The 26,453-nt window shown below is 33.9% G+C and overlaps 3 protein-coding genes across 3 annotated transcripts; 1 reads left to right on the top strand and 2 right to left on the bottom strand.

The window, feature by feature from the left end:
- Positions 1-1,707: 1,707 nt before the first annotated feature.
- Positions 1,708-3,518, top strand: LOC662432 (cytochrome P450 9AD1). Its single transcript, XM_968526.5, has 3 exons — positions 1,708-2,135; positions 2,182-2,510; positions 2,555-3,518. The coding sequence occupies exons 1-3, from the start codon at positions 1,763-1,765 to the stop codon at positions 3,455-3,457; spliced, it is 1,605 nt and encodes a 534-aa protein (XP_973619.2). The 5' UTR covers positions 1,708-1,762; the 3' UTR covers positions 3,458-3,518.
- A 1,227-nt stretch (positions 3,519-4,745) lies between these two features.
- On the bottom strand, positions 4,746-11,164 carry LOC662396 (hypothetical protein). Its single transcript, XM_008192070.3, has 5 exons — positions 11,077-11,164; positions 6,186-6,345; positions 5,977-6,135; positions 5,652-5,927; positions 4,746-5,602 (listed from the first exon to the last, which is right to left on the bottom strand). Exons 2-5 carry the CDS (start codon positions 6,277-6,279, stop codon positions 4,917-4,919), a joined length of 1,215 nt encoding a protein of 404 aa, XP_008190292.1. The 5' UTR covers positions 6,280-6,345; positions 11,077-11,164; the 3' UTR covers positions 4,746-4,916.
- Positions 11,165-11,297: 133 nt separating this feature from the next.
- On the bottom strand, positions 11,298-25,820 carry LOC103312160 (uncharacterized protein). Its single transcript, XM_008192069.3, has 2 exons — positions 25,662-25,820; positions 11,298-12,418 (listed from the first exon to the last, which is right to left on the bottom strand). The coding sequence occupies exons 1-2, from the start codon at positions 25,735-25,737 to the stop codon at positions 11,628-11,630; spliced, it is 867 nt and encodes a 288-aa protein (XP_008190291.2). The 5' UTR covers positions 25,738-25,820; the 3' UTR covers positions 11,298-11,627.
- Between the last annotated feature and the right edge of the window lie 633 nt (positions 25,821-26,453).

The following is a 26,453-nucleotide window of genomic DNA, read 5'->3' on the forward strand; positions in this document are numbered from 1 at the left end:
CAAAAAGTAAAGTACCTGCCTTTTGCCATTTTAAGCCAAACTTAATTTTCTCATATTAGCCGTCGCGTACAAAAGAAAACTTTTTCCCCTTGAGATGTTATAGACAGTTGAATTGAATTCGGCTACGGTTCTGCTGTTATTAAATCACACGCCAACTTTTAATATTTCACGCAACTTTTATCACGATCCAAGAATTATATCTCTGCCGTAAACGAGTCGGAGCGGTCGTTTAATTGTCTTGTGGGCTATAATTGGATTATTCCTGAGGGCGCTAACAGATCGGGATCGGACCGAGACGAAATTAGTCGCGATAAAACGAGGCACTTTTCAATAATTTAGACGAACGGTGTGGATTTGAGGCATTGCCGGCCGTAATGTAGTTATGAGGCATTATATTTTAATCCTCGGCACACGATGCCGAGTTAACGGCGGCGGGAATACCATGAAAATTAAATGATATGGCTGTCTCGGAGGAGGTAATTTTAAACACTTCTGTTGTCATAAAAGATGCGAGAAAGAACCATTCCGCGACTTTGAAAAAGAGGAGACAAGGGACTCTGTTTTGAGAGTTAAATAAAATAACATTTCTATGAGAGTGCGAGATGGGAGGCGTTATGAGACTGGAGGGACATTACGACATTCATGCGGGACACACAAATAATAAATATTATAATACAAATGGCGGGCAGCGTGTTGTTTGCCCCAGCCCGACAATGCAACACATTGTTATACACGTCGTCCTGATGACAGTTTTGCTTCTTTGAAAAAGTTTTATCGGCGTCGCGGGAACGGACCGCCTTTGCTCGAAACGTGCATGCTTTAGTATAATGTCCAACAGCACAGATACGAAGCAAAGAGATCACAAGAAACCTACTTCAAAAGCTAGTCCAGCGCTTGCACTTGCTACCGACAGTCACCAGGAGTTACCCAGCTTTCCTGGTTTCACGCAAAATTTGAGTTACAAAAAAACATTATTACCCATCAAAGCATATTTTTATTTAATTTGCTACATTGTCTGTCTGCCTGTTTCATATTTTTCGAGTCAAATTTGAAAGGGCCCCTGTTGTCCGAATGTGATAAAATTTTACACACATACGTAATGTTCCTGCCATTGCAATATAGCGAGTTAATCACCCCCTAAGAAGGTTAAATAAGTATCTAGGAATCGTAGATTTCCGTAAAAGTTGGGTTTGGACTTGGCAACGCACTAAATTTTAATTCGAATTTTAGAAAAAGTCGAAAGAAAAAATCTACGTGAGACTGTTAAAATTCTTGGACCTAAAAATTTCCGAGTTAGAAAATACATGGAGTTAAAGAAGTTCCACTGAATTTCCTTTCGTTATTACTTGATACTTTTACCAATTTAAAAATAATAATAATAATCATTCAGATAAATATCTCCAAATCATGCAATAACAGCAACAACATGACTTCGCGTTTATAGTCAGTACATTTTATGTTTACTTAGACTAATATTTTAAATTTGGGCATTAAAAGGACAATCTTCTTATTTCACCCGAGATTTATTGGAAGCTTGTTAATTTTCTCAATAGTCAGTTGTTTGATTTGTTTATTTTTATAAATTCTGCCGCGTATTATTGATAACAATTTGTCTGTTTGTTGCTTCATTTCTTTAAATAGGCTGTTTACACACACGTACAAGTGCCCACTTGCTTGATCCCACTTACATTATCAAATAAATGCTCCTTAAGAATATCTTACATAATCAAATAATCAGTTTAATGGAAGACTTGAGAGAAACATGTTGCTTTTACTATTAGGCACACTAATCGTGATTCTAGTTTTATACCTCGTTAATCTATCGACAAAGAATTTTGATCATTGGGAAAAACGCAGAGTGAAATATGTGAAACCGTTCCCATTTGTTGGAAACTTATTACCAACGGTGTTGAAAACAAAATCAACCGCTGAACTTATCCAACACCTATACAAGGCTTTTCCTAATGAAAGGTTCGTGGGAATTTTTCAATTTAATACTCCCATTTTGTTGATACGAGACCCTGAATTAATCAAGTCTATTGCGATAAAAAACTTCGACAATTTCGTTGACCACTATGGGTTTGCTAATGATGACATTGATCCATTATGGGCCAAAAATTTGTTTGCAAGCCAAGGTAAAATTTCTGTCTTGTTTATTTTTATTATCATTGGTATTAATAGGGGAACGGTGGCGGGACCTACGTCAAACTTTAAGTCCCGTGTTTACCAGCAGCAAAATGCGAACAATGTTCGTCCTGATGGACGAATGCGTAAAACAGTTAACTGAATATTTCAAGGACCAGAAGCAGGATGTAATAGACATTGAACTAAAAGACATTTTTTCGAGATACACCACCGATGTGATTGCGACCACAGCCTTCGGAATCAAGGTCGATTCCTTGAGAAATAGAAATAACGACTTTGTGGTATCAGGACGAGAATTCACCGATTTTTCAGGATTAAGAGGCCTCGCATTTTTCATTAATGGAAGTTATCCAAGACTTGCCAAAGTAAGCAAACACTTGTAGAATATTTTTCTAATTGTAATTTTTAGTTTCTTAATATAAAAATAGTAAGTGATCGCTTGGGTAATTTCTTTCGAACAATAATCAAAGAAACTCTCACTTTACGAGAAGAGAAAAAAATTGTTCGGCCTGACCTCATCCACTCCCTAATGCTGGCAAGAAAAGGCAAATTAAAATACGAGGAACTAATGGAGTTACCAGAAGCCGGTTTTGCCGCAGTGGAAGAATCCAACTTGACAAAATCTAACAACAACGTAAATTTTTTAACCGATGAGGACATAACAGCCCAAGCTTTGGTCTTCTTCCTTGGCGGTTTCGACACAACGTCCTCACTGATGTGCTTCGCTGGATACGAACTCGCAATTAACCCCCACATCCAAAAAAGACTCAAAGACGAAGTCCTAGCCACCGACCGCGAATGCAACGGCCAAATAACGTACGAAAAACTCCTAAATATGAAATACCTGGACATGGTCGTGTCCGAAACGTTACGTAAATGGAACCAAGCCGTTTGGCTCGACCGAAAATGCACCAAAGAAATTGAAATCGAATCGGAAACAAGTGGAGAACCTTCAGTTACTCTCAAAGTTGGAGATATCATCTGGATGCCCGCTTATGCCATCCATCACGATCCTAAATATTACCCTAACCCGGAACTTTTCGATCCAGAGCGGTTTAGTGACGAAAATAAGGACAAAATTAGAACCGGCACTTATCTACCGTTCGGAGTTGGGCCCAGAAATTGTATTGGGTCAAGATTTGCTTTACTGGAAACTAAGCTCTTGTTGTACAACCTTTTGCTCAATTTTGACCTTGTCACCAACCACAAAACTGAAAATCCGATTAAGTTACGGAGAGACACGCCGTTATTGATGCCCCAAAATGGGTTTCAAGTGAGTCTTCGAAAAAATGACGCTTTTTCCGAAAAATAATCATTTAATTGTTTGTACATATGACCTGAATTATTTAAATAAATACATCTGTTTGACAGTTTGTTGCTAAATTTCGTCAAATATATTGCTTTTATCACGTTTATCTTCGAATAAGTGATAATGTAGTTGTAAACACAGTTATCTAATAGCTGCACATTTGGCAATAAAAATATTCTTAAGCGAATTCTCCGATTCATTTTACGTACTATACTGTTAACACAGAAAATTTTTAATGGGTTCAAATTAAATGCACAGTAAAAATTGTAAATGCATTGTAAAGTAATAAATGCACAGTAAAAATAATAAATGCAAGGTAAAAATAATAACTGCACAGTAAAATAATAAATGATCAGCAAAAATAACAAATGCACAGTAAAAATTGTAAATGCACTGTAAAGTAATAAATGCATAGTAAAAATAATAAATTCAAAGTAAAAATAATAAAAGCACAGAAAATAATAAATACCTACAGAGTAAAATAATAAATGCGCTGTAAAAATAATAAATGCAAGGTAAAAATAATAACTGCACAGTAAAATAATAAATGATCAGCAAAAATAACAAATGCACAGTAAAAATTGTAAATGCACTACTGTAAAGTAATAAATGCATAGTAAAAATAATAAATTCAAAGTAAAAATAATAAAAGCACAGAAAATAATAAATACCTACAGAGTACAATAATACATGCGCTGTAAAAATAATAAATGCAAGGTAAAAATAATAAATTCAAAGTAAAAATAATAAAAGCACAGAAAATAATAAATACCTACACAGTAAAATAAAATGCACTGTAAAAATAATAAATGCAAGGTAAAAATAATAACTGCACAGTAAAATAATAAATGATCAGCAAAAATAACGAATGCACAGTAAAAATTGTAAATGCACTGTAAAGTAATAAATGCATAGTAAAAATAATAAATTCAAAGTAAAAATAATAAAAGCACAGAAAATAATAAATACCTACAGAGTAAAATAATAAATGCGCTGTAAAAATAATAAATGCAAGGTAAAAATAATAACTGCACAGTAAAATAATAAATGCACTGTAGAAATAATAAATGCAAAGTAAAAATAATAAATGCTGTGCATATACGATTTTTTTACTGAGTCATTTGTCATTTATTTTTTTTTACTGTACAAACTATTATATTTTATTTCTAGTTTTTTACTGTGCAAAAATTAAATAAATATTGATCATTTATTATTTTTTACTGATCGAAATTGGACTCATTACTGATCGCTTTATTACTACCCATTATTAATTATTGGGGTAAAGAAACGCTTTGTTACTTTTTATATTTGCTTTATTTCAAACATCCCTTTACACATTCCTTTAACTACTTGCTCGTATCAAGCAATGAATTTTCTTTCTTTGTATCGTAATACAAATTACTTAATGATACATTGTAGAAATCGGCATTCGTTTAATTAAAACTCGGAAGAAACGAGGCAATTACTTCGGCCCTTGTAGCACGCCCACAACGCTGAGTTTCGGTGCGGTTTCAACTTTATCAACAAACTGTTTGTAATCACAACAATACACAAAACCGCGTTCGTAGTTTGACCATGATCCTGAACCCCACCCAACTTTACTGCAAACATTCGAACACAAGAAATCTCCTTTCCCAATTTCCTTAACAAAAGGATTGTTCAAACTGACCAAAACTACAGCCTGTCTCGAGTGTTTGGCATAAATAATTTTCCAGAAAAATTTAGGCACCGGTAGTTTGCTCCCGGAAACGAGATATACATCCACCTCGTTGTCGTTAACGTCCGGAAGAGTCAAAACACCGTAGGTTCCTGTGATTACGGTTAGGGTTTCTTGAAGGTTATCGGCGAGCTTCCGCACTAGAAGCTCGATTTTTTTCCAGTTTCCGGCATTGATTGTTTGCCATTGCGGGGCCGCGTTTATGTAATAGTAGGAGGTGTATTGAGTGGCGGCGTAGAGAAAATCAGCGTCGGGCGATAAATGTCCACGGGATAGAAACGAGTTTTCGTTGATGTATTCCTGGGCTTTTAGCGCCGATTTCATTAATTTATTGAAAGTTGATTTCTGGAACGTCTGTTTGTACGCGACGGAAGCCGCAACCGCGGAAGCTTCAGGACTAAAAGCTGGGCGGTAATTCGATTTGGAAGCGTCTACAAACGAGAAAAATCAAAATATTGGTTTGAATACCTGAGGGCTTACATTTGATGTCTTGTCCGTGGAGTGCGTGCTCAGTGTATAGGGTGGTTCCTGAGTTAGGATCATAGCAAACTTCGATTAGTGTTAAGAAGTTTCGCGAGGAAATTTGGTAGCCAATTTTGTAAATCCGTCCCTTATTCTCCCCACATTTCTTCGTGGTCTTGGCCACCGTCCCTCTGATGATCTTCTTGCACTGAAGATCGCGGAAAGTCAGGTCCTGATTGGCCACGCGTAAAATGCCTCCTTGCACGCACTGTGCCTGCGTTATGTTTGATTGAGCTATAATAAAAAATGCGATTGGAATGAACCACTCGATTTCTTTCGTTACTTCCAACTAAATAATTCTTGGAATCTGGACACAGCAGCGTGACGGTGTCTCTCCGCTTCAAGCTGACTTTACCGTTATTGGGCACAATCAATGTCGTGTCGTTCTGCAGCAAGATGGGAGAATTTTTCTCACTTTGGCCATGCACCGAAAAAGAGCATCCTACAAGAAACGGCGGCTCAATAGAAATCTCCAGAACCGGAACCAGTTACCTTTTTGGTTCGCTACGAGTACGTGGACGAAATAGGCGATAAAAACACACCCGACTAGGAACAGCTTCATTTTGTAACTGTACAAATTAGCCATCGGTAGGCAAAGATGTGGTCAATCGCGATAACTTAATCGCCCAGCTATGAATCATGCTGAGAGCACCTGCAAACACTCATGCAAATTCCAAAGTGCAGCTTTATGGCCACAGGATATTTTATCAAATTCGCAGGAGGATGGGAAGCCGGCGTGATTTGACAAGAATACCTTGGTTAAGCGAGGGCTCACTCTACTCAATCTAGTTCCCGCGTAGGAGACTATAAAACCATAAAACGCGATTTATAGGTTTATTGCTGCTGCTTCTCATTTGCGAGGCTACAAAATGTAAGCTTTTACACCTCGCTTCTTATGAAGAGGCGAGAGTTGCTTCATAAAGCTTTATCTGTGCACGTTCCACGTATTACATAACAATTTTTACAACTCGCATTTTTATATGCATAACAATTAGGCCCGCAATACTCATAACACCTTCACGCATTTATATGCATTAAATTTGTAACAAGCTACAACCAGAGCTAAATCGCCCACATTTCACGAACTTTTATTTGCTCCTCGGTAAATGTTTTTAAATAAATACACTGAAACCTCCCTTAGTGGTCACCTCCGAATAACGGACACCTCTCCACAACGGACACAACATCGGTGTCCGTTGTTGGGAGATTTTACTAATAATTTATAATTGACAAAATATAGACCAAAAACACAAATTCACAAACATTACAAAATATTTAAATGAATTTTTGTTAATTAAGTTATTCTTTAATAGATTTTAATAAGTGATAATATTTTAAAGAGTAATAAGTATATTACGGATTTTTGGGAAATTTAAAAACCTTATTTAGGTGTCACAAAAGATTGTACAAAAACCGAAATTAGGCATTAAAATTTGGTAATTTAGGATACATTTTTTATTAATTCCTACTACAGAACGTAGTTTTGTGAGGAAATCTTGCTCATTTATGCTGAAAAACTTGCGAAACAATTGAGTTAGAACACGAATTAATTCAGAGAATCAATCTTTATCAAAAACCATTAACCCATAATTTATCCACGATTTTTGAACCTTAGTGTAATAGAAAACTTGAAATTGTCATAGAAAACAGCGAAATTTCAGATGGTTTGGCCGACATTTACAAAATAATCAGACAACAGTTTTTTGCTCAGTTTTAATCGCCTTATGATTGGCCCGTTTTACAGTTAGGAGTGCAATCCCCTCCCCGATATCCAATGACAAACGCTTCAATCGTCTTGCAGTTTTTTGTGCACAAGATAAACAAGTAGGAGGTGACTTTTCTATTTTTGTTGGTCAATTCAATTACTAAGAACCCCAGAAAAGTAAAATTTTCACGCAACTAATTAAAATCTACACTGTCGGCTTGGAAAAATTATTAATTACTAATTACAATTATAGTAATTATAATAAATAAATTTTTAAAATCAAAATTAATAATTTTCGAACACTGCAATTTTGATACTTTTTTTATTCCAAAATCAGGACTAATACAAAATTTTATAAGATATAAAAATTGTTTAAAATGAAAAAATAATTAAAAATAGAATTCCACTTTGTATATATTTTGAAAAATTAAAAGTTCAAACACTGTTAATTCTGAAAAACTGAAAACACAAAGAACAAAAAATATTGAGACTGAAATTCTGAAAAACTAAGCGACTGAAAACATGAGAAACTGAAAAAACTGTAGAACTGGAAAAGAAAAACACTAACAGTAGATTCTGAATAAAATACTAAGAAACTGAAAAGGTAAAAATTTAAAAATTAGAAAACAAAAAAAAACAGTAAAATTAAAAAATTCTGTAGATCTAATAGTAACTGAAAAAGTGATAATTAAAAAAATATGAAACTGCTAAGTCAGAACATTAATAAGATAAAATAGTAAAACCACGAAAAACTGAAAAATTTAGGAAATATAAAATACTATGAGAAAATTAAGAAACTAAAAAGCTGAAATACTGGACATGATTTTTAGTACTAACAAAAAAATTGCAAAAAATATCTTATTTTAAAATAGGAAGGTTACACACAACTGTAGGCTATTTAAAACAACAATTCAAATTTAGGAATTTAGGAAAAAAGGAAAAGGGTGTCAAATATTTCCATTTTTAACAAATCAAATTTATTAATTTATTAATCAAGTTTTCAGAAAAACCTTTAAAAATTGCGTTATAAAATCCAATATCTAGTAATAAGCAATAATGTTTTTTAATTTAAAGAGTTACAAAATTTGAAATGATATTTTTCGAGCTCTTCCGTGTACTTATGTTATCCAGTGCAATTATTGTAATATTTCGATTGAGTGGCGATCGCAAAAGCCGCGAAACCGCGATTGGTTTCGTATGGATCTCCAGTGCAGTTCGTTCGTGATTTTCAGTCTCATGGAGCAATTCCGTCCATGAATTGAGTCTCCGGTTGCGGAGTTTCCTTATTTCTGCGGAGCAACACATTGTTCTTCCTTATCCCGCGGCCATTGTCTCGCTGTTTATCTCGCTCTCTCAACGAGATGATTTTTGCTGGGGAATGGCTACGGAGATGATTTTTGCCGGGTCGTGTCCCCTGAGAACCCCTACACCGGACCCCTTTCGGACTCGGCTCCCCATCCCGCTCCCGCTGCCGCGATCGCGAGGTGCGTGACTCGGACTTCTCTGTCCTCCTGCTCGGCAAGAGGTGATCTAGTGCACTCTGCCTCTCATAACTTCATCCGACCCGATCATGGCTCACCAGGGACTCTATGACAAATGTATCCTTCCGCCAACTTCAAATTAGTTCCGGCCGTATAGAGTGATACGGATAGGCGGACCGCCGAAACCATATTGCACACGTAATATAACAAATAACGTCAACTGTCTTCCGAACGAATATCTATTTGCTTTAGACGGAAACGCGGCCGTAACTCATAATACGCGGAAATACCATTCGATTTCCATCTTTAACATACACTCGGGGGAGACGACTGCAGGCGATGCCGCTACCAACCGACAAACTGCTCTAATTTGAATGCACGAACTACACCAAAACAAAACTTCGCAGATATGTAGCCACCAACCAAAACAACAACAAAAACTCTTATACATAAGTAGCAGAAAGTTGAGGAATCTTGGTACTCAGGAAGACATCATCGGTTTAGCTGTTGATAGCAACAGATTTATCAATACAGATACTACGTTAGAATTAGTAATAAGAGCAACATTGTCTGTTGAACACTTATCTAAAAAATAAATTTCTTGTCCTCCATATTACGACACCTTGCTTATCATTAATTTAGTGAGTAGGGTAAGTCAGGGTCAGATGGTCACGCGGGAGTAATAAGCCGAGCTAAATAATTAAAGATTATGTACGCATGAAAAGTTTTAGACCCTTTACCTATTATGACAGCAACTGTTGATTACATTGCGTTTGAAAAAATAAACATTCATCAGCTACAATTTTTGTTATTGAAAATTGTAATATAATTTTTCAGCTTTTGTCGCTCCTGATTTTTAAATATTTTTAGAATTGCCTCTTGAAGATGCGACTGTAGTTTTTTTTTATTTTAGTCGATCTAGAAGAGGTAAAAGTTTTGTTTTTACAATTTTCGATTTAAATAATTCAAATTCTTTTTTAATTTTTGTGGCGAATACGTCAAAGAACTATGTATCTAGTATTTTTTGTAAATGGTGCCAAAGAATCCTAAAAAAAATTGAATTAAATTCACTTCTTTAAGCTCTTCTATCGCCTCTTTAAATATTGTCACAATTATCAAATGCATACTGTAAGCACTTAAGTTACTAATTTGTTTATTAGTGAGGCAGTTAAGTAATATAATATAATATAAAAATTTTAAATTTAATTCGACCAGAAACACGATCAGGAGACGCGTTCAAAAAAAATCTGCCGCCGAATTTAAGAAAATTCCTTAGGAATAATCCTAGAATCTACAAAGATTCTAGACGAAGAAGCAATAATGTGACACTCCTTATTTTTTCTCTGTACTCTATTGCTTCCAGTACTCGAAAAGCATTCGAGAAATAGAAGTTTTTAAAAAATAACATCTTAAAATAACTAACTGACTTTATGATGACTTTATGAACATTTTGTATAAATAAAGTTTTATGATTATAAAAAATTCACAATTTTTTTTTAGTTCAAAACCTTTGTACAAACCGATTTGATTTTTTAAGTGACTCTGTTCTCCACGATTTTGTAGAAATTTTTTTTTATAAGTATTAAGTAAAAAATAAATTCTACTAAACAGAAAAACGTGTACTTTTTCTAAATGACCTCAAAGAGGCATATCGTACCTTGGAAAAGAATAAGCCAAATAAAAAAATATTACGAACAATTAAAATAGAATCAACTGGCAAAAGGTATAAACACCCCACAAAAATCTACCTGTATTTTTATTTCGTTTAAATAAAAAATTGTTTGAATGAAATCCGGTCAATTTTTCAAAACCACAACCCACACAAATTAACTCTGGATGTTGATTGATAAAATGCGGTTGACGGCTCGCATAAACATTGTAAGTATGCTATTAAAACATATGATAATTTAATCACAATTTTCGAGATAATTGTTAAACACATTCTTCACTCACCGGAATTTAAAACAAAACTGTGAAGAATGGAAATTTTTATTGAGCACTAAAATTGTAACAATTAAGTGTTTGATTGGATATTTTTAGTAAGTGATGTTTAAACTATCGCTTTTATTTGAAATTTATGAGCGTGATTCGTAAGTTCGATTTGTAAACGAATAGTTATTTTTGCCGAAATTCCCAAATTCTTTTGTGTAGGTACAGCCGCACCAAATTAATATCAACTAAATAAAAAAGCACTTACCAGTTATCTAGTTAATTGGATTGACAATTGCACTTCATACGTAATCATTACGTAGTTATTTTTAACTGGAATAGTTTTTAATTTTGAGAGTCACAGTCGGCATCTGATGGTCGGTAGCTGAACCTTCGGTAACTCAACTGACCGTAACTCTCTACTACTATTCAGTGTTATGTAATAAAATTGAGCACATACAGATTACTGCTTTTGATTAAAACCACATATTTATATAAAAATTGTTTATTTAAACTGCAATTTCAAATGTACAAGAAACATTTTTTATGGTAACTGCAAGTGACTGCCGTAGTCACAACAAATCATCAGTCATTGAACGTCTACTCTATCTTACCCTAAACTCAAATTTCTGTTAGCTAAAGACAATTAAGATTAAATTATCGAGGAAATAAGAGAAACAATTAATAATACTGTTGAGCTTAAATAAAACTTCGACACGTACTCAGTACAGACAGCACTTTGGTCAGGTACTAACGTCCATTAAAATCACTTAATTAACACAAAACTCATTTAAACAGTTTAATAAAGCTAGTTACACTTTAACTGAGCGCGAGCAGCGGTTCATGCAACTCTCGCGAAGCTTTCGACTCCTTGGGACTTTTCTTGAGCTTGTGCTTCTTCTCAGGCAACAATTTCGCAAGTTTGGCCTTCGACTTGGACAATTTTTTCATCGGTATTTCTGTTGTTGTAACTTCAGAGTCTAAAAGGGCCAAACTCTCGATAATGTTCTTCGGCTTCGTGACATCCTTATGATGCTTGGTGGCGTTTTTATTCACATAAACGACAACGTACTGCGAGTACGCCGAATTGGGTGTGTTAATGTCGGCAAAATCTCTGAAGTTCTCGAACTGCTGGTGCTGCTGGGGCCTGGGGTTGGGCGCTCCATGGTACGAGGGTCTCCCGTGACCGTTCTTAAAGAACGGACTGTAATCTCTTTCGTAATGACCAGAGTCGGAGTCTTTGTCATAAAAAGTGCCGCCGCGGATTACGCCGAAGTTTCCTGATCCTAGGAGACCTCGCGCTTCAGCGTTGGCCGCTGTCCGATAGCCTGTGTCCTTATATCCGCTGAATCTGGGCGAGTCGTAGGAAAGCTGCTGGTGTTGGAAGCCGGCATGGGGTCGCTGGCTGTAGGCTCCTTCCTGCTGGAAGAAAAAGGGCCGAGAGTGGCCCAGAGGTGGATTCTGGAACGGCGAGAATGATGGGTAGAAGGTCTGTTGGCTGGCTTCACGCTCGCCGGTGTCCTCTACACGGGATTCTTGGGGTTCCAGGTACATGTCACTGTCGTCTTCGGCCTGGTGCCAGCTCGGGTTTTGCACCGACACATCTGAAACTAAATAATTCTTTAACTACATGTGCTTATATAGATGTTTAAAAAAACTGTTTTTGTCTAAGTTAACGGAAAGACGAGATTGAAATAAATTTTTGCTTAAAATTAAGATAGCCATTTGTCATAGTGGAAAATTTTATTCAACAAAAAAAAAGATCTCTGTTCTTCGACTAATAGTTTTCGAGAAAATTGTAGAAAATGCAAAAATTTGTAAAATTTTAAAAAATTGATAACTAAAAAATTATTGGGAATTTGGAAATTTCTTCGATGCTAATCGACTGCCCGAATCTTTTTGCAAGGATAAGAGTCACAATAGTTCTGCTTTTTTGAATAGTATCGCCGTAATTTATTTTATATTAATTTGAAAAATGGTAGATGCGCCAAGTTATTTTTCAAAAAATTCATAACTCGAAAACTAAAAGTCGTAGAGCAATGCGGTTTGTTCCATTAAATTCAGCGGCTCATTTTCTGTATTATACTAACTTTTCACGAAATTTAAAATTTTAATTTTTTTTGCTCAAATTTCCTGAGTAACACACCTCTTACCTTCAAAGAGGTGAGAAAAAAATTCTTTTTAAACTAACTCCTGGGAAATTTTTATGGACTTCTACATGTCTTAACAACCCACTAAAGTTGTTAAAAGTCCACAAAAAGTTTATATGTTCGATTTTTTGATGTTTGATTTTTTCAATTTTCGTCGCAGTTTTTGTCGGTTTTGGGTACCCGAAACATTTCTCGAGCAATAGCTTCGGAACTGTTAGAGATAACCCCATGAAGTGTATTATCGTTGGAAAGCTCTTTAAATTATCTATTTTTTTCAAAAAAGATTATTGTTCTCCGACTAATAGTTTTCGAACAAACTGCTGCTAAATGCAAAAATTGGTAAAATTTAAAAAAATTCATAACTAAAAAACTATTGGGAATTTGGCAATTTTCTCGATGCCAATCGATTCCCCGGATCATTTTGCATAGGTGTGGATCAAAACAGTTCCACTTTTTAGAATAGTTTAGCCGTAAATGAGAAAATAAAAAATATTTAAAAAAAGTTAACACCCCCCTCTTAAAATCGGTCAATTTTTAAAGTGTCTCAAAATCAAATAAAACCTATTCTATCTTATAGGTTTTGATGTGCTCTTTGCGATGGAACAAACCGTTTTCTTCTAGCTCTTTTAGTTTGGCCGTAATCGGCGTTTAAAAATTTAAAAATTTTTTGCGAGATATCGCCTTGAGTCCTATGCCATTTTGTAGAGCTTTTTATTCCGGTTATCCTCTATTTTTCCGTTTCTCGATAACTCTAATAGTTTCGGCGTAATTAGCGATTAAAAATTGAAAAAAAGTGAAAATGGAAACCGTTTTTCTCGAAAACTGTAAAAGTTAGAGCAACGAACAAAAAACCATCTGATAGCGCTCAATTTTAGCTATTTTTTCGTTGAAACCCGGAGCCGCTCCGGGCAACGGTTCCGGCTACAGAGGCGATCAAAGTTTTTCACTAAAAAAATTCATAAAAAAAAAACTAAAAGTCGTAGAGCATTGCGGTTTGTTCGGTTGAATTCTACGGCTCATTTTACATATTATATCAATTTTTCACAAGAATTAAAAATTTAAAATTTTTTGCCTAAATTTAGGGTAGCCATTTGTCATAGTGGAAAATTTTATCCAACAAAAAAAATTCATAACTCGAAAACTAAAAGTCGTAGAGCAATGCGGTTTGTTCCATTGAATTCAGCGGCTCATTTTCTGTATTATACCAACTTTTCACGAAATTTAAAACTTTAATTTTTTTTGCTCAAATTTCTTGAGTAACAAACACACTTCTTACCTTCAAAGAGGTGAAAAAAAAATTTTTTTAAACTAACTCCTGGAAATTTTTATGGACTTCTACATGTCTTAACAACCCACTAAAGTTGTTAAAAGTCCACAAAAAGTCCAAATGTTCGATTTTTGAAGTTTGATTTTTTCAATTTTCGACGCAGTTTTTGTCAGTTTTGGGTACCCGGAACATTTCTCGAGCAATAACTCCGGAACTGTTAGAGATAACCCCATGAAGTGTATTATCGTTGGAAAGCTCTTTAAATTATCTATTTTTTTCAAAAAAGATTGTTGTTCTCCGACTAATAGTTTTCAAGCAAACTGCTGCTAAATGCAAAAATTGGTAGAATTTTAAAAAATTGATAACTAAAAAATTATTGGGAATTTGGCAATTTTCTCGATGCCAATCGATTGCCCGAATCTTTTTGCAAGGGTAAGAGTCACAATAGTTCTACTTTTTCAAATAGTTTCGCCGTAATTTATTTTATATTAATTTGAAAAATGGTGGATGCGCCAAGTTATTTTTCAAAAAATTCATAACTCGAAAATTAAAAGTCGTAGAGCAATGCGGTTTGTTCCATTGAATTCAGCGGCTCATTTTCTGTATTATACCAACTTTTCACGAAATTTAAAATTTTAATTTTTTTTGCTCAAATTTCTTCTTACCTTCAAAGAGGTGAAAAAAAAATTTTTTTTAAACTAACTCCTGGAAATTTTTATGGACTTCTACATGTCTTAACAACCCACTAAAGTTGTTAAAAGTCCACAAAAAGTCCAAATGTTCGATTTTTTGATGTTTGATTTTTTCAATTTTCGTCGCAGTTTTTGTCGGTTTTGGGTACCCGGAACATTTCTCAAGAAATAGCTCCGGAACTGTTAGAGATAACCTCATGAAGTGTATTATCGTTGGAAAGCTCTTTAAATTTTCTATTTTTTTCAAAAAAGATTATTGTTTTCCGACTAATAGTTTTCGAGCAAACTGCTGCTAAATGCAAAAATTGGTAAAATTTTAAAAAATTCATAACTAAAAAACTATTGGGAATTGGGCAATTTTCTCGATGCCAATCGATTCCCCGGATCATTTTGCATAGGTAAGGATTAAAATAGTTCCACTTTTGCGAATAGTTTAGCCGTAAATGAGAAAATAAAAAATATTTAAAAAAAGTTAACACCCCCCCCTTAAAATCGGTCAATTTTTAAAGTGTCTCAAAATCAAATAAAACCTATTCTATCTTATAGATTTTGATGTGCTCTTTACGATGGAACAAACCGTTTTCTTCTAGCTCTTTTAGTTTGGCCGTAATCGGCGTTTAAAAATTGAAATTTTTTTTGCGAGATATCGCCTTGAGTCCTATGCCATTTTGTAGAGCTTTTTATTCCGGTTATCCTCCATTTTTCCGTTTCTCGATAACTCTAATAGTTTCGGCGTAATTAGCGATTAAAAATTGAAAAAAAGTGAAAATGGAAACCTTTTTTTGCGTTTTTCTCGAAAACTGTAAAACTTAGAGCAACGAGCAAAAAACCATCTGATAGCGCTCAATTTTAGCTATTTTTTCGTCTAAACCCGGAGCCGCTCCGGGCAACGGTTCCGGCTACAGAGACGATCAAAGTTTTTCACTAAAAAAATTCATCAAAAAAAAACTAAAAGTCGTAGAGCATTGCGGTTTGTTCGATTGAATTCAACGGCTCATTTTACATATTATATCAATTTTTCACAACAATTAATAATTTAAAATTTTTTGTCTAAATTTAGGGTGGCCATTTGTCATTGTGAAAAATTTTATTCATTAAAAAAATTCAAAACTCAAAAACTAAAAGTCGTAGAGCATTGCGGTTTGTTCGGTTGAATTCTACGGCTCATTTTACATATTATATCAATTTTTCACAAGAATTAAAAATTTAAATTTTTTTGCCTAAATTTAGGGTAGCCATTTGTCATAGTGGAAAATTTTATCCAACAAAAAAATTCATAACTCGAAAACTAAAAGTCGTAGAGCAATGCGGTTTGTTCCATTGAATTCAGCGGCTCATTTTCTGTATTATACCAACTTTTCACGAAATTTAAAATTTTAATTTTTTTTGCTCAAATTTCCTAAGTAACACACTTCTTACCTTCAAAGAGGTGAAAAAAAATTTTTTTTAAACTAACTCCTGGAAATTTTTATGGACTTCTACATGTCTTAAAAACCCACTAAAGTTGTTAAAAGTCCACAAAAAGTCCAAATGTTCGATTTTTTGATGTTTGATTTTTTCAATTTTCGTCGCAGTTTTTGTCGGTTTTGGGTACCCGGAACATTTCTCAAGAAATAGCTCCGGAACTGTTAGAGATAACCTCATGAAGTGTATTATCGTTGGAAAGCTCTTTAAATTTTCTATTTTTTTAAAAAAAGATTATTGTTTTCCGACTAATAGTTTTCGAGCAAACTGCTGCTAAATGCAAAAATTGGTAAAATTTTAAAAAATTCATAACTAAAAAACTATTGGGAATTTGGCAATTTTCTCGATGCCAATCGATTCCCCGGATCATTTTGCATAGGTTTGGATCAAAAAAGTTCCACTTTTTAGAATAGTTTAGCCGTAAATGAGAAAATAAAAAATATTTAAAAAAAGTTAACACCCCCCCCTTAAAATCGGTCAATTTTTAAAGTGTCTCAAAATCAAATAAAACCTATTCTATCTTATAGATTTTGATGTGCTCTTTACGATGGAACAAACCGTTTTCTTCTAGCTCTTTTAGTTTGGCCGTAATCGGCATTTAAAAATTGAAAAATTTTTTGCGAGATATCGCCTTGAGTCCTATGCCATTTTGTAGAGCTTTTTATTCCGGTTATCCTCCATTTTTCCGTTTCTCGATAACTCTAATAGTTTCGGCGTAATTAGCGATTAAAAATTGAAAAAACGTGAAAATGGAAACCTTTTTTTGCGTTTTTCTCGAAAACTGTAAAACTTAGAGCAACGAGCAAAAAACCATCTGATAGCGCTCAATTTTAGCTATTTTTTCGTCTAAACCCGGAGCCGCTCCGGGCAACGGTTCCGGCTACAGAAGCGATCAAAGTTATTCACTAAAAAAATTCATCAAAAAAAAACTAAAAGTCGTAGAGCATTGCGGTTTGTTCGATTGAATTCTACGGCTCATTTTACATATTATATCAATTTTTCACAAGAATTAAAAATTTAAATTTTTTTGCCTAAATTTAGGGTAGCCATTTGTCATGGTGGAAAATTTTATCCAACAAAAAAATTCATAACTCGAAAACTAAAAGTCGTAGAGCAATGCGGTTTGTTCCATTGAATTCAGCGGCTCATTTTCTGTATTATACCAACTTTTCACGAAATTTAAAATTTTAATTTTTTTTGCTCAAATTTCCTAAGTAACACACTTCTTACCTTCAAAGAGGTGAAAAAAAATTTTTTTTAAACTAACTCCTGGAAATTTTTATGGACTTCTACATGTCTTAAAAACCCACTAAAGTTGTTAAAAGTCCACAAAAAGTCCAAATGTTCGATTTTTTGATGTTTGATTTTTTCAATTTTCGACGCAGTTTTTGTCGGTTTTGGGTACCCGGAACATTTCTCAAGAAATAGCTCCGGAACTGTTAGAGATAACCTCATAAAGTGTATTATCGTTGGAAAGCTCTTTAAATTTTCTATTTTTTTAAAAAAAGATTATTGTTTTCCGACTAATAGTTTTCGAGCAAACTGCTGCTAAATGCAAAAATTGGTAAAATTTTAAAAAATTCATAACTAAAAAACTATTGGGAATTTAGCAATTTTCTCGATGCCAATCGATTCCCCGGATCATTTTGCATAGGTTCGGATCAAAACAGTTCCACTTTTTAGAATAGTTTATCCGTAAATGAGAAAATAAAAAATATTTAAAAAAAGTTAATACCCCCCCCCTTAAAATCGGTCAATTTTTAAAGTGTCTCAAAATCAAATAAAACCTATTCTATCTTATAGATTTTGATGTGCTCTTTACGATGGAACAAACCGTTTTCTTCTAGCTCTTTTAGTTTGGCCGTAATCGGCGTTTAAAAATTGGAATTTTTTTGCGAGATATCGCCTTGAGTCCTATGCCATTTTGTAGAGCTTTTTATTCCGGTTATCCTCCATTTTTCCGTTTCTCGATAACTCTAATAGTTTCGGCGTAATTAGCGATTAAAAATTGAAAAAAAGTGAAAATGGAAACCTTTTTTTGCGTTTTTCTCGAAAACTGTAAAACTTAGAGCAACGAGCAAAAAACCATCTGATAGCGCTCAATTTTAGCTATTTTTTCGTCTAAACCCGGAGCCGCTCCGGGCAACGGTTCCGGCTACAGAGACGATCAAAGTTTTTCACTAAAAAAATTCATCAAAAAAAAACTAAAAGTCGTAGAGCATTGCGGTTTGTTCGATTGAATTCTACGGCTCATTTTACATATTATATCAATTTTTCACAACAATTAAAAATTTAAAATTTTTTGCCTAAATTTAGGGTGGCCATTTGTAATTGTGAAAAATTTTATTCATTAAAAAAATTCATAACTCAAAAACTAAAAGTCGTAGAGCATTGCGGTTTGTTCGATTGAATTCTACGGCTCATTTTACATATTATATCAATTTTTCACAACAATTAAAAATTTAAAATTTTTTGCCTAAATTTAGGGTGGCCATTTGTCATTGTGAAAAACTTTATTCATTAAAAAAATTCATAACTCGAAAACTAAAAGTCGTAGAGCAATGCGGTTTGCTCCATTGAATTCAGCGGCTCATTTTCTGTATTATACCAACTTTTCACGAAATTTAAAATTTTATTTTTTTTTGCTCAAATTTCCTAACACACTTCTTACCTTCAAAGAGGTGAAAAAAAATTTTTTTTTAAACTAACTCCTGGAAATTTTTATGGACTTCTACATGTCTTAACAACCCACTAAAGTTGTTAAAAGTCCACAAAAAGTCCAAATGTTCGATTTTTTGATGTTTGATTTTTTCAATTTTCATCGCAGTTTTTGTCGGTTTTGGGTACCCGGAACATTTCTCAAGAAATAGCTACGGAACTGTTAGAGATAACCTCATGAAGTGTATTATCGTTGGAAAGCTCTTTAAATTTTCTATTTTTTTCAAAAAAGATTATTGTTTTCCGACTAATAGTTTTCGAGCAAACTGCTGCTAAATGCAAAAATTGGTAAAATTTTAAAAAATTCATAACTAAAAAACTATTGGGAATTTGGCAATTTTCTCGATGCCAATCGATTCCCCGGATCATTTTGCATAGGTGTGGATCAAAACAGTTTCACTTTTTAGAATAGTTTAGCCGTAAATGAGAAAATAAAAAAAATTAAAAAAAAGTTAACACCCCCCCCTTAAAATCGGTCAATTTTTAAAGTGTCTCAAAATCAAATAAAACCGATTCTATCTTATAGATTTTGATGTGCTCTTTCCGATCTAAAAAAGCGTTTTCTCCTAGCTCTCTTAGTTTGGCCGTAATCGGCGTTTAAAAATTGAAAAATTTTTTGCGAGATATCGCCTTGAGTCCTATGCCATTTTGTAGAGCTTTTTATTCCGGTTATCCTCCATTTTTTCGTTTCTCGATAACTCTAATAGTTTCGGCGTAATTAGCGATTAAAAATTGAAAAAACGTGAAAATGGAAACCTTTTTTTGCGTTTTTCTCGAAAACTGTAAAACTTAGAGCAACGAGCAAAAAACCATCTGATAGCGCTCAATTTTAGCTATTTTTTCGTCTAAACCCGGAGCCGCTCCGGGCAACGATTTCGGCTACAGAGGCGATCAAAGTTATTCACTAAAAAAATTCATCAAAAAAAAACTAAAAGTCGTAGAGCATTGCGGTTTGTTCGATTGAATTCTACGGCTCATTTTACATATTATATCAATTTTTCACAAGAATTAAAAATTTAAATTTTTTTGCCTAAATTTAGGGTAGCCATTTGTCATAGTGGAAAATTTTATCCAACAAAAAAATTCATAACTCGAAAACTAAAAGTCGTAGAGCAATAAGGTTTGTTCCATTGAATTCAGCGGCTCATTTTCTGTATTATATCAATTTTTCACAAGAATTGAAAATTTAAAATTTTTTGCCTAAATTTAGGGTAGCCATTTATCATAGTGGAAAATTTTATCCAACAAAAAAATTCATAACTCAAAAACTAAAAGTCGTAGAGCAATGCGGTTTTTTCTATTATCCGGCTTGCAGATTGTCATATTTTCCGCATTCTACTAAAATAACAACTTCTAGCGCCTGTAATGTTATTTGCTTCATTTCCTTTTTAATGTGACTAGCAGATAGCGGAAGCTTTTTTCGTCTGAGTTTATTGTAAAAGTTCGGCTCCAGCAGACATAGTTATTTTGTATAGATTAGGTGCAATGTACAATTAGTTATTACAAAACACTCTCTTTAAATTACTTCCTGTTTATTGATTTTATCGAATTTTTACGTGATATTTGATAATTTGTGAAATTACATCGCGACTGTTTTTTTCCACAAAACGGAAGAAATTAAACACATTTGACAATTTCCTATTGAGTGGCATCTAGATCGATGAAAATTTCCATAAAATGTAGCATTTAAGTGGGCGTAAAGTACAAATTCTTGTGCATGCAGTTGCGGACCATTGGAAAGTTTAAAGACGCATCTTATGTGATCGTGTTTATTCTCATGGTTATTTATTTTAATTCCGCAATGTCACTTTCTCCTCTCTTCTACAGATGAATTTAGCAGGGCCTTTTATAGTGAGAAAAAATAAATTTAGCAATTTTCTCAGTGCAAGTAAGGCAATAAGGAAAATTGTGCAAGTACCGACTCAGCAGCTACTGCAAACACACTTGTGTTTGTCTAATGACTCTCTATTTAACTCAGTGTTAAATGAATTAATAAGCTTTCTTTTGGCATCGCTAAGTTAAGCAAAAAAGAAAATTTGTATTAAATATTAATGATTTTCCAAGCTTGTTATTAGCTAAATCACTAAATTAATTTGGGCGTGCAGTGCTTTATTTTTAAAGTGCTTCTTCCTCTGCATATGCAACGAAAAGAAGTCTGCGTTGCGTAACAACAACACGCCTAACAATTGGTGCATAAAGTGCAAATTGTGCTCACTCTCATTACAATTTATAATTAAATTCCGATTACATCCAAGTGTTTGTAATTTACCGAATCTCCTAGCCTCCCTGACGTGAAAAAATCTCAATTTTACAGCATGCGACCTAATTTCCAAACCTTCAACTATTTATTGCGTCAAGGTTGGAAACGAACAATTATGAGAAGAAGGAAACACATTATCACCTTCAGCACACAGTTGGAATTGTTCTTTAACCCTAATAACGACACGCTTCAGTTGAAGCACTTGTCCAAATTTGCAACCGAAATTATTGTTATCTCAAATCTTGACTTGTCATGTTATTTACAAGATTAATTGCCGCTTTCCACTAGACTTATTTAAAATATTCAACAATAAGAAATCCAATCTAGCTTGTGCAATATTTTTCTTGTAAAAATCACTTTTCATATTGGCATTTCTTCTGTGTGTACTTGACTGTTACGTAAAAATTATCTAAACTGAAAAATGGGTAATGGAGGATTTCTATATTTCTTGCAGACGTGATGTCACTGAAATTGTTCAATTCTTCATGCATCACTGGACAAAGACGTTGGCAAACAACAACTTTTACTTTTATTATTATTTCTGAATTTAAAATATAGTTCGGTCGCTGTATATGTCGCTTACACAACGACAGAGTTGTTCATATTGTTCTAGTAAGCGGAAGGATCTTGTTTTCAATGCCGTTTTATACGCTGGAACAAGGCTGAAGTGGTGACAGAAGTAAGTTTTTTGATTGATGGCCAGCGATGCTATCATCGGCATTGGAGAATTGCAAATGTTGATTGACTTCAAGCAATAAAAGCTAATGACCATAACAGACAATTATGCATTAAGGTACTTCTGATTTTATGACTGCTGAGTTCGTTACCACTTCCTTTTTACCTTTTTGTTGCCACATCATCACTCGGTAAATCCTAACTAACGGAAGATGGAAATTAACTTAATCTCCTCAAAAGAAAACAATTTGAAGAAAAATTCAATCTTTCACTGCAAACACATTCTCTGCAGGATCAATAACGCGATAACTTTTACTTTCTTCCGTGAAGGTCATTGTAACTCTCTCCACATGTGAGTATAATATGCCTAGCAATTTTGCGTAGATTTTGTCAAAGAATCTAGAAACTTGAAGAAAGTTACAAAATTTTTACCACGGCATGTGTTGAGCGACCGGTTTTGTTGTTTAATTAGCGATAATTAAGAGGTGTAGATATTTGTTCAATCGAATCAAACAGGAAGAACTGTAGAAGCGGTTCTTTAATCAATTTAAGATAGAATTCCGGTCAATAGCTCCTGTTTTTACGATGATTTACGTGGTAGTTTCGTCCTAACTGCCAAACCAATTAATAGACTGTTTCTTAATTGATATTACCAATCACTAAAACTGCAAAGATTGGTAAATAGGTCTGCATATTCATCATGCAGATTAACTTATTTAGTTCAATAGTCAAAATCGTCTTCCAAAGCTAAATATTTCGGAAAACTTCACATCTGACAAAAAGGAAAGTTCTTGAGAAAATTTTGACATTGTTTTGCAATTAATGTAAATATAATCGTGTTTGGACAACTCTGGGAAAAAATTAAAAACTAATGCAACTTTTGATATTCGTGGTGGAGTCTTCAATTTGCCAGTTTAGGTGAAAGCGAATTACTTTATAGATATTCTGTCGTAGGAAATTGATTTATTTAATATCATCAATTAATCGATCTATTGTTTGCACCTTCATTAAAAATTCTCAACATTGTGACACCCACACTCAACAGCACCACACACATGTTTAAATTATTTCGTAACAAATTGCGAAAAATTTATATTTCCTCCCTTACGAAAACTTTAATTAAATAAAGGAGCTCAAGCTCCAAATGACCACGAGCGTTTCCTTCCTTTGTTCGATGATTTGATAAGATTGTTATCGCACTGATGCTCTTTGGATAATTATAATATAGAAAAAAATATTTTGTAATGCAAATTTACATCACATTTGTTACATTATTGTATATTTGTACACACACGTATTGGTTTTTAATAACAAATGTTGTCTCAATTTTGTGGGGTTATATAATCGTTATTTTTCGATGTTCGCTTTCCACTTTCTTTCATTCATCATTCCTGATCAATATTTATTACAACTTGTGCTCAAAACCAGTTTGTTACAACAAACATTTAAATTCATTTGTATTTTCACACGCCGAGAGCAAAATACCCTTCCTTGTAATATTGAACTTGAATCCTGTAAATATTTTGAAAAACGGAAAGTTGTTACGTTAGTCATCTTAATAACGGCTCGCCTTGAATAGCTATTAGTTAACAAAACGTGTCCGATATGTAAAACATGGTGTTGCACGTGAGTTTCTCTTTGTTTTCATGCAACAATTAATTAGAGCTTTTTAATTAAATGATGTGTCGAAGCAATTAGTCGCGCACTATGAGATAATTAATGATTTAACCGAATTAAATAACTAAATTTTGATTGGGTTTGAAGTTCTTCCGGTTTTACAAAATTAACATAACGACAATCAGTAAGAAAGGTATTTGGGAGGAATCTAGGATTGGTCCTTTATTGCTATTCATAGAGTGACAGATAGTTTCACTTTTTAAGCTGCACTGCATACCAAATTTTCGTGTTAATTGACTGAGACCGCTTCCGGTTTCAGGCTGCGCCAATCAACTGCCGAAATCAGGATAAATATAATTCAATCTTGATTCAATTGGAAAAAATTGCGGTTTTATATTGTGTATTATAATAATACGTGCTTAGATAAATTAGGTAAGTATGTCAGAATCACAAAAATACCACATACGAGGACTAGAAAAAATTAATGAGTTATTTAAAAAAAATAGTTTGTAATTTTATCAAAAGCAGAACTTGTCACCTAAAGGCCAAGGCAATGAAACTTATCGACCGATCATAAGGAAATGAAATAACCAGCGCTAAGAAAGGAAGGTGCAAACTGTGTAAATATGGAACAAAGCAATCTACCTTTTGTTGCTCATTAATGGCTATTATTAGATTTATGTTCAGTAATTTACAGCAAACTTTGCTAACCTACATTGTTGAAATTTAGTTTCAGGTCTAATATTTGAATTGACCGGAAGTAAAGTCTGTTTCACTTTCAAAAAATTTGAAAAAAGTCGCGACCACTTAAGCGCCTGAGCAAAAAACTTCATAAATTATCGTAAGTACGTTATAATTTCCAGCAATTTGTCGAGTACATTTTGCTAATAGTCAGTCACTTTCTAAACTCTTCGACAATAAATCATCTCGCCGAATCTTTGTTTATGGAGTGGAAAAATTGGTATTGTCCCGCTTGTTTTTAATTACATAACTCCTTCCTTGCTGATGCCCCAAGTTGAGATTTATTGTGTGCTAATTACGAAAGTGAGCCGATTTTTGAGATTCCATGATTCTGGCACGTGTTGCATTAAAATTGCGAAAGTAGTAGAAAAGTGCACATAAGGCTAACTTTCCATCTTAGATCCAGGAAACTCATCACATGTAGGAAGATTCTGTCTAGTTGTCTATTCCAAGTATGCAGCGAGCAGCAAATTAATGTGCACATTTAGTTGCGTAAAGATGTGCATCTTATGATTTTACGAGTAGGCAGAATGTGAGTGAAAGGTTTGGGCAATAGCGTCTTCTGCACGCTGGTTGCGATGTAACTCACATTCTCGTCACGACTTCTCACATTATATCGTCTTGGACGAGTGCGAAATGTCGTCAAATTAGAGATGACTGCGGAGATAATGCGACATTTATTTATTGTTACAAATGATTTATGGATAAGAGTTTATTACCCAGTTTATTAAAAATCGCACTTGTCAACACTAGTCAACCAAGCAGTCTGACACTATTTCATAATTTTAAGTATTCATGATTCACTAATGAACTTTTAGGTTTTAATCTTGCCCATTACAGCAGCAAACCGCAGTCTCAATTTGGCAATAGATGCTCCGTCATTTATGACCACAAATGTAATATTCATTTTTTTGGTTCAGCCCGGCGATTAATTTTTCATTTGGGCAACATTGCGGCAATCGCCAAATTGTTCAAAAATAATGACGACAATTGGATATTTTTTCCTAATTGTTGAAATAACCTTGTGCAAATTTTAACAACGCGCTCAATCTCCCGTAAACTTTATATAATGGCAAAAAATCTGAAGTCTCACTCGGAATCAGCCCACAAGGAAACAAATTTCACGGAACATTTGCCACTGTCCTTGAACATAGATAAGGAAACTGTAACAAGTTCGTGCTTGTCCTGTGTCAATCAATGACAGATAATTTGAGATTAACTGCTTTTGTTTCGAAACTGGGCCGGAAATTTTGCAAAATTTCGACTTACTCTGAGCCTCCCCTTGAGGATATCCGCGCCCGTCCGAAATGACAAGAATTAAAATTGTCACAACGTGGTATTTCATATTCTCGCGCACTTCCTACGTTCACCGGACACCAACCAACACTTACTCCACTCAAATCCTGCTGACAAACACCCGACAAGAACTTTCTATCTGCTTTATACAGTCTCTTACACTCGGCTAATTCCCCACCTGACTATTGTTATACTTGAGTTCATCCACCTTCATTATTTTTGATATTGTTTGTTTAATATTCATTTTTGACGAAAAAATTACCTTCAAGAAAGAAGACTTCAAGGACTGTCTTTGCACATCTGCTGGATAGGTGGATTGTTTTTTAAGCTATCGCACCCAAAAATTATTTAAATTTTCTCAAATTGTCCTTAATAAATGTGACAACCGTACTTATTAAAGAAATAGTAAAAAAAATTTTTTTAGTTAATAATACCCAGCAAAGAACTTTCTTTGCATTTATTAACAATTTCTCACAGAAATCCAGATGTTCTCAATTTCAATAATTAAAATAATATGAGAACTAATTGCCCCTTTTCTATCGTAAAATTGATAATTGCCGCCTATAAATGCCCACATTTATTTTAAATTATAAGGTGTAATGATAATTGAGGGGTTTTATGCAAGACCCGACTCTTTAGCGCAATAACAATTAAAGGATAGCATTACTGACGATTTGGTGTTAAACTGAGTTTTAATTCAAGAATTAATTCGTTTTTGTATGTAATAAAATTACATGACCAAAATAAAATTTGTGTCGAATTTGG

Source organism: Tribolium castaneum, chromosome 4 (genome assembly GCF_031307605.1).
Source record: "Tribolium castaneum strain GA2 chromosome 4, icTriCast1.1, whole genome shotgun sequence".
Taxonomy (NCBI): Eukaryota; Metazoa; Arthropoda; class Insecta; order Coleoptera; family Tenebrionidae; genus Tribolium; species Tribolium castaneum.

Excerpts from the sequence above, each read along its gene's own strand:
- LOC103312160 (XM_008192069.3), bottom strand. The coding sequence starts at position 25,737 with ATGAAATACCACGTTGTGACAATTTTAATTCTTGTCATTTCGGACGGG. Across the intron at positions 12,419-25,661 it reads TCCTCAAGGGGAGGCTCAGA|TTTCAGATGTGTCGGTGCAA; the intron begins GTAAGTCGAAAT and ends AGAATTATTTAG.
- LOC662432 (XM_968526.5), top strand. The coding sequence starts at position 1,763 with ATGTTGCTTTTACTATTAGGCACACTAATCGTGATTCTAGTTTTATAC. Across the intron at positions 2,136-2,181 it reads AAATTTGTTTGCAAGCCAAG|GGGAACGGTGGCGGGACCTA; the intron begins GTAAAATTTCTG and ends TGGTATTAATAG. Across the intron at positions 2,511-2,554 it reads GTTATCCAAGACTTGCCAAA|TTTCTTAATATAAAAATAGT; the intron begins GTAAGCAAACAC and ends TGTAATTTTTAG.
- LOC662396 (XM_008192070.3), bottom strand. The coding sequence starts at position 6,279 with ATGGCTAATTTGTACAGTTACAAAATGAAGCTGTTCCTAGTCGGGTGT. Across the intron at positions 6,136-6,185 it reads ACTCGTAGCGAACCAAAAAG|GATGCTCTTTTTCGGTGCAT; the intron begins GTAACTGGTTCC and ends CGTTTCTTGTAG. Across the intron at positions 5,928-5,976 it reads CAAGAATTATTTAGTTGGAA|CTCAATCAAACATAACGCAG; the intron begins GTAACGAAAGAA and ends TTTTTATTATAG.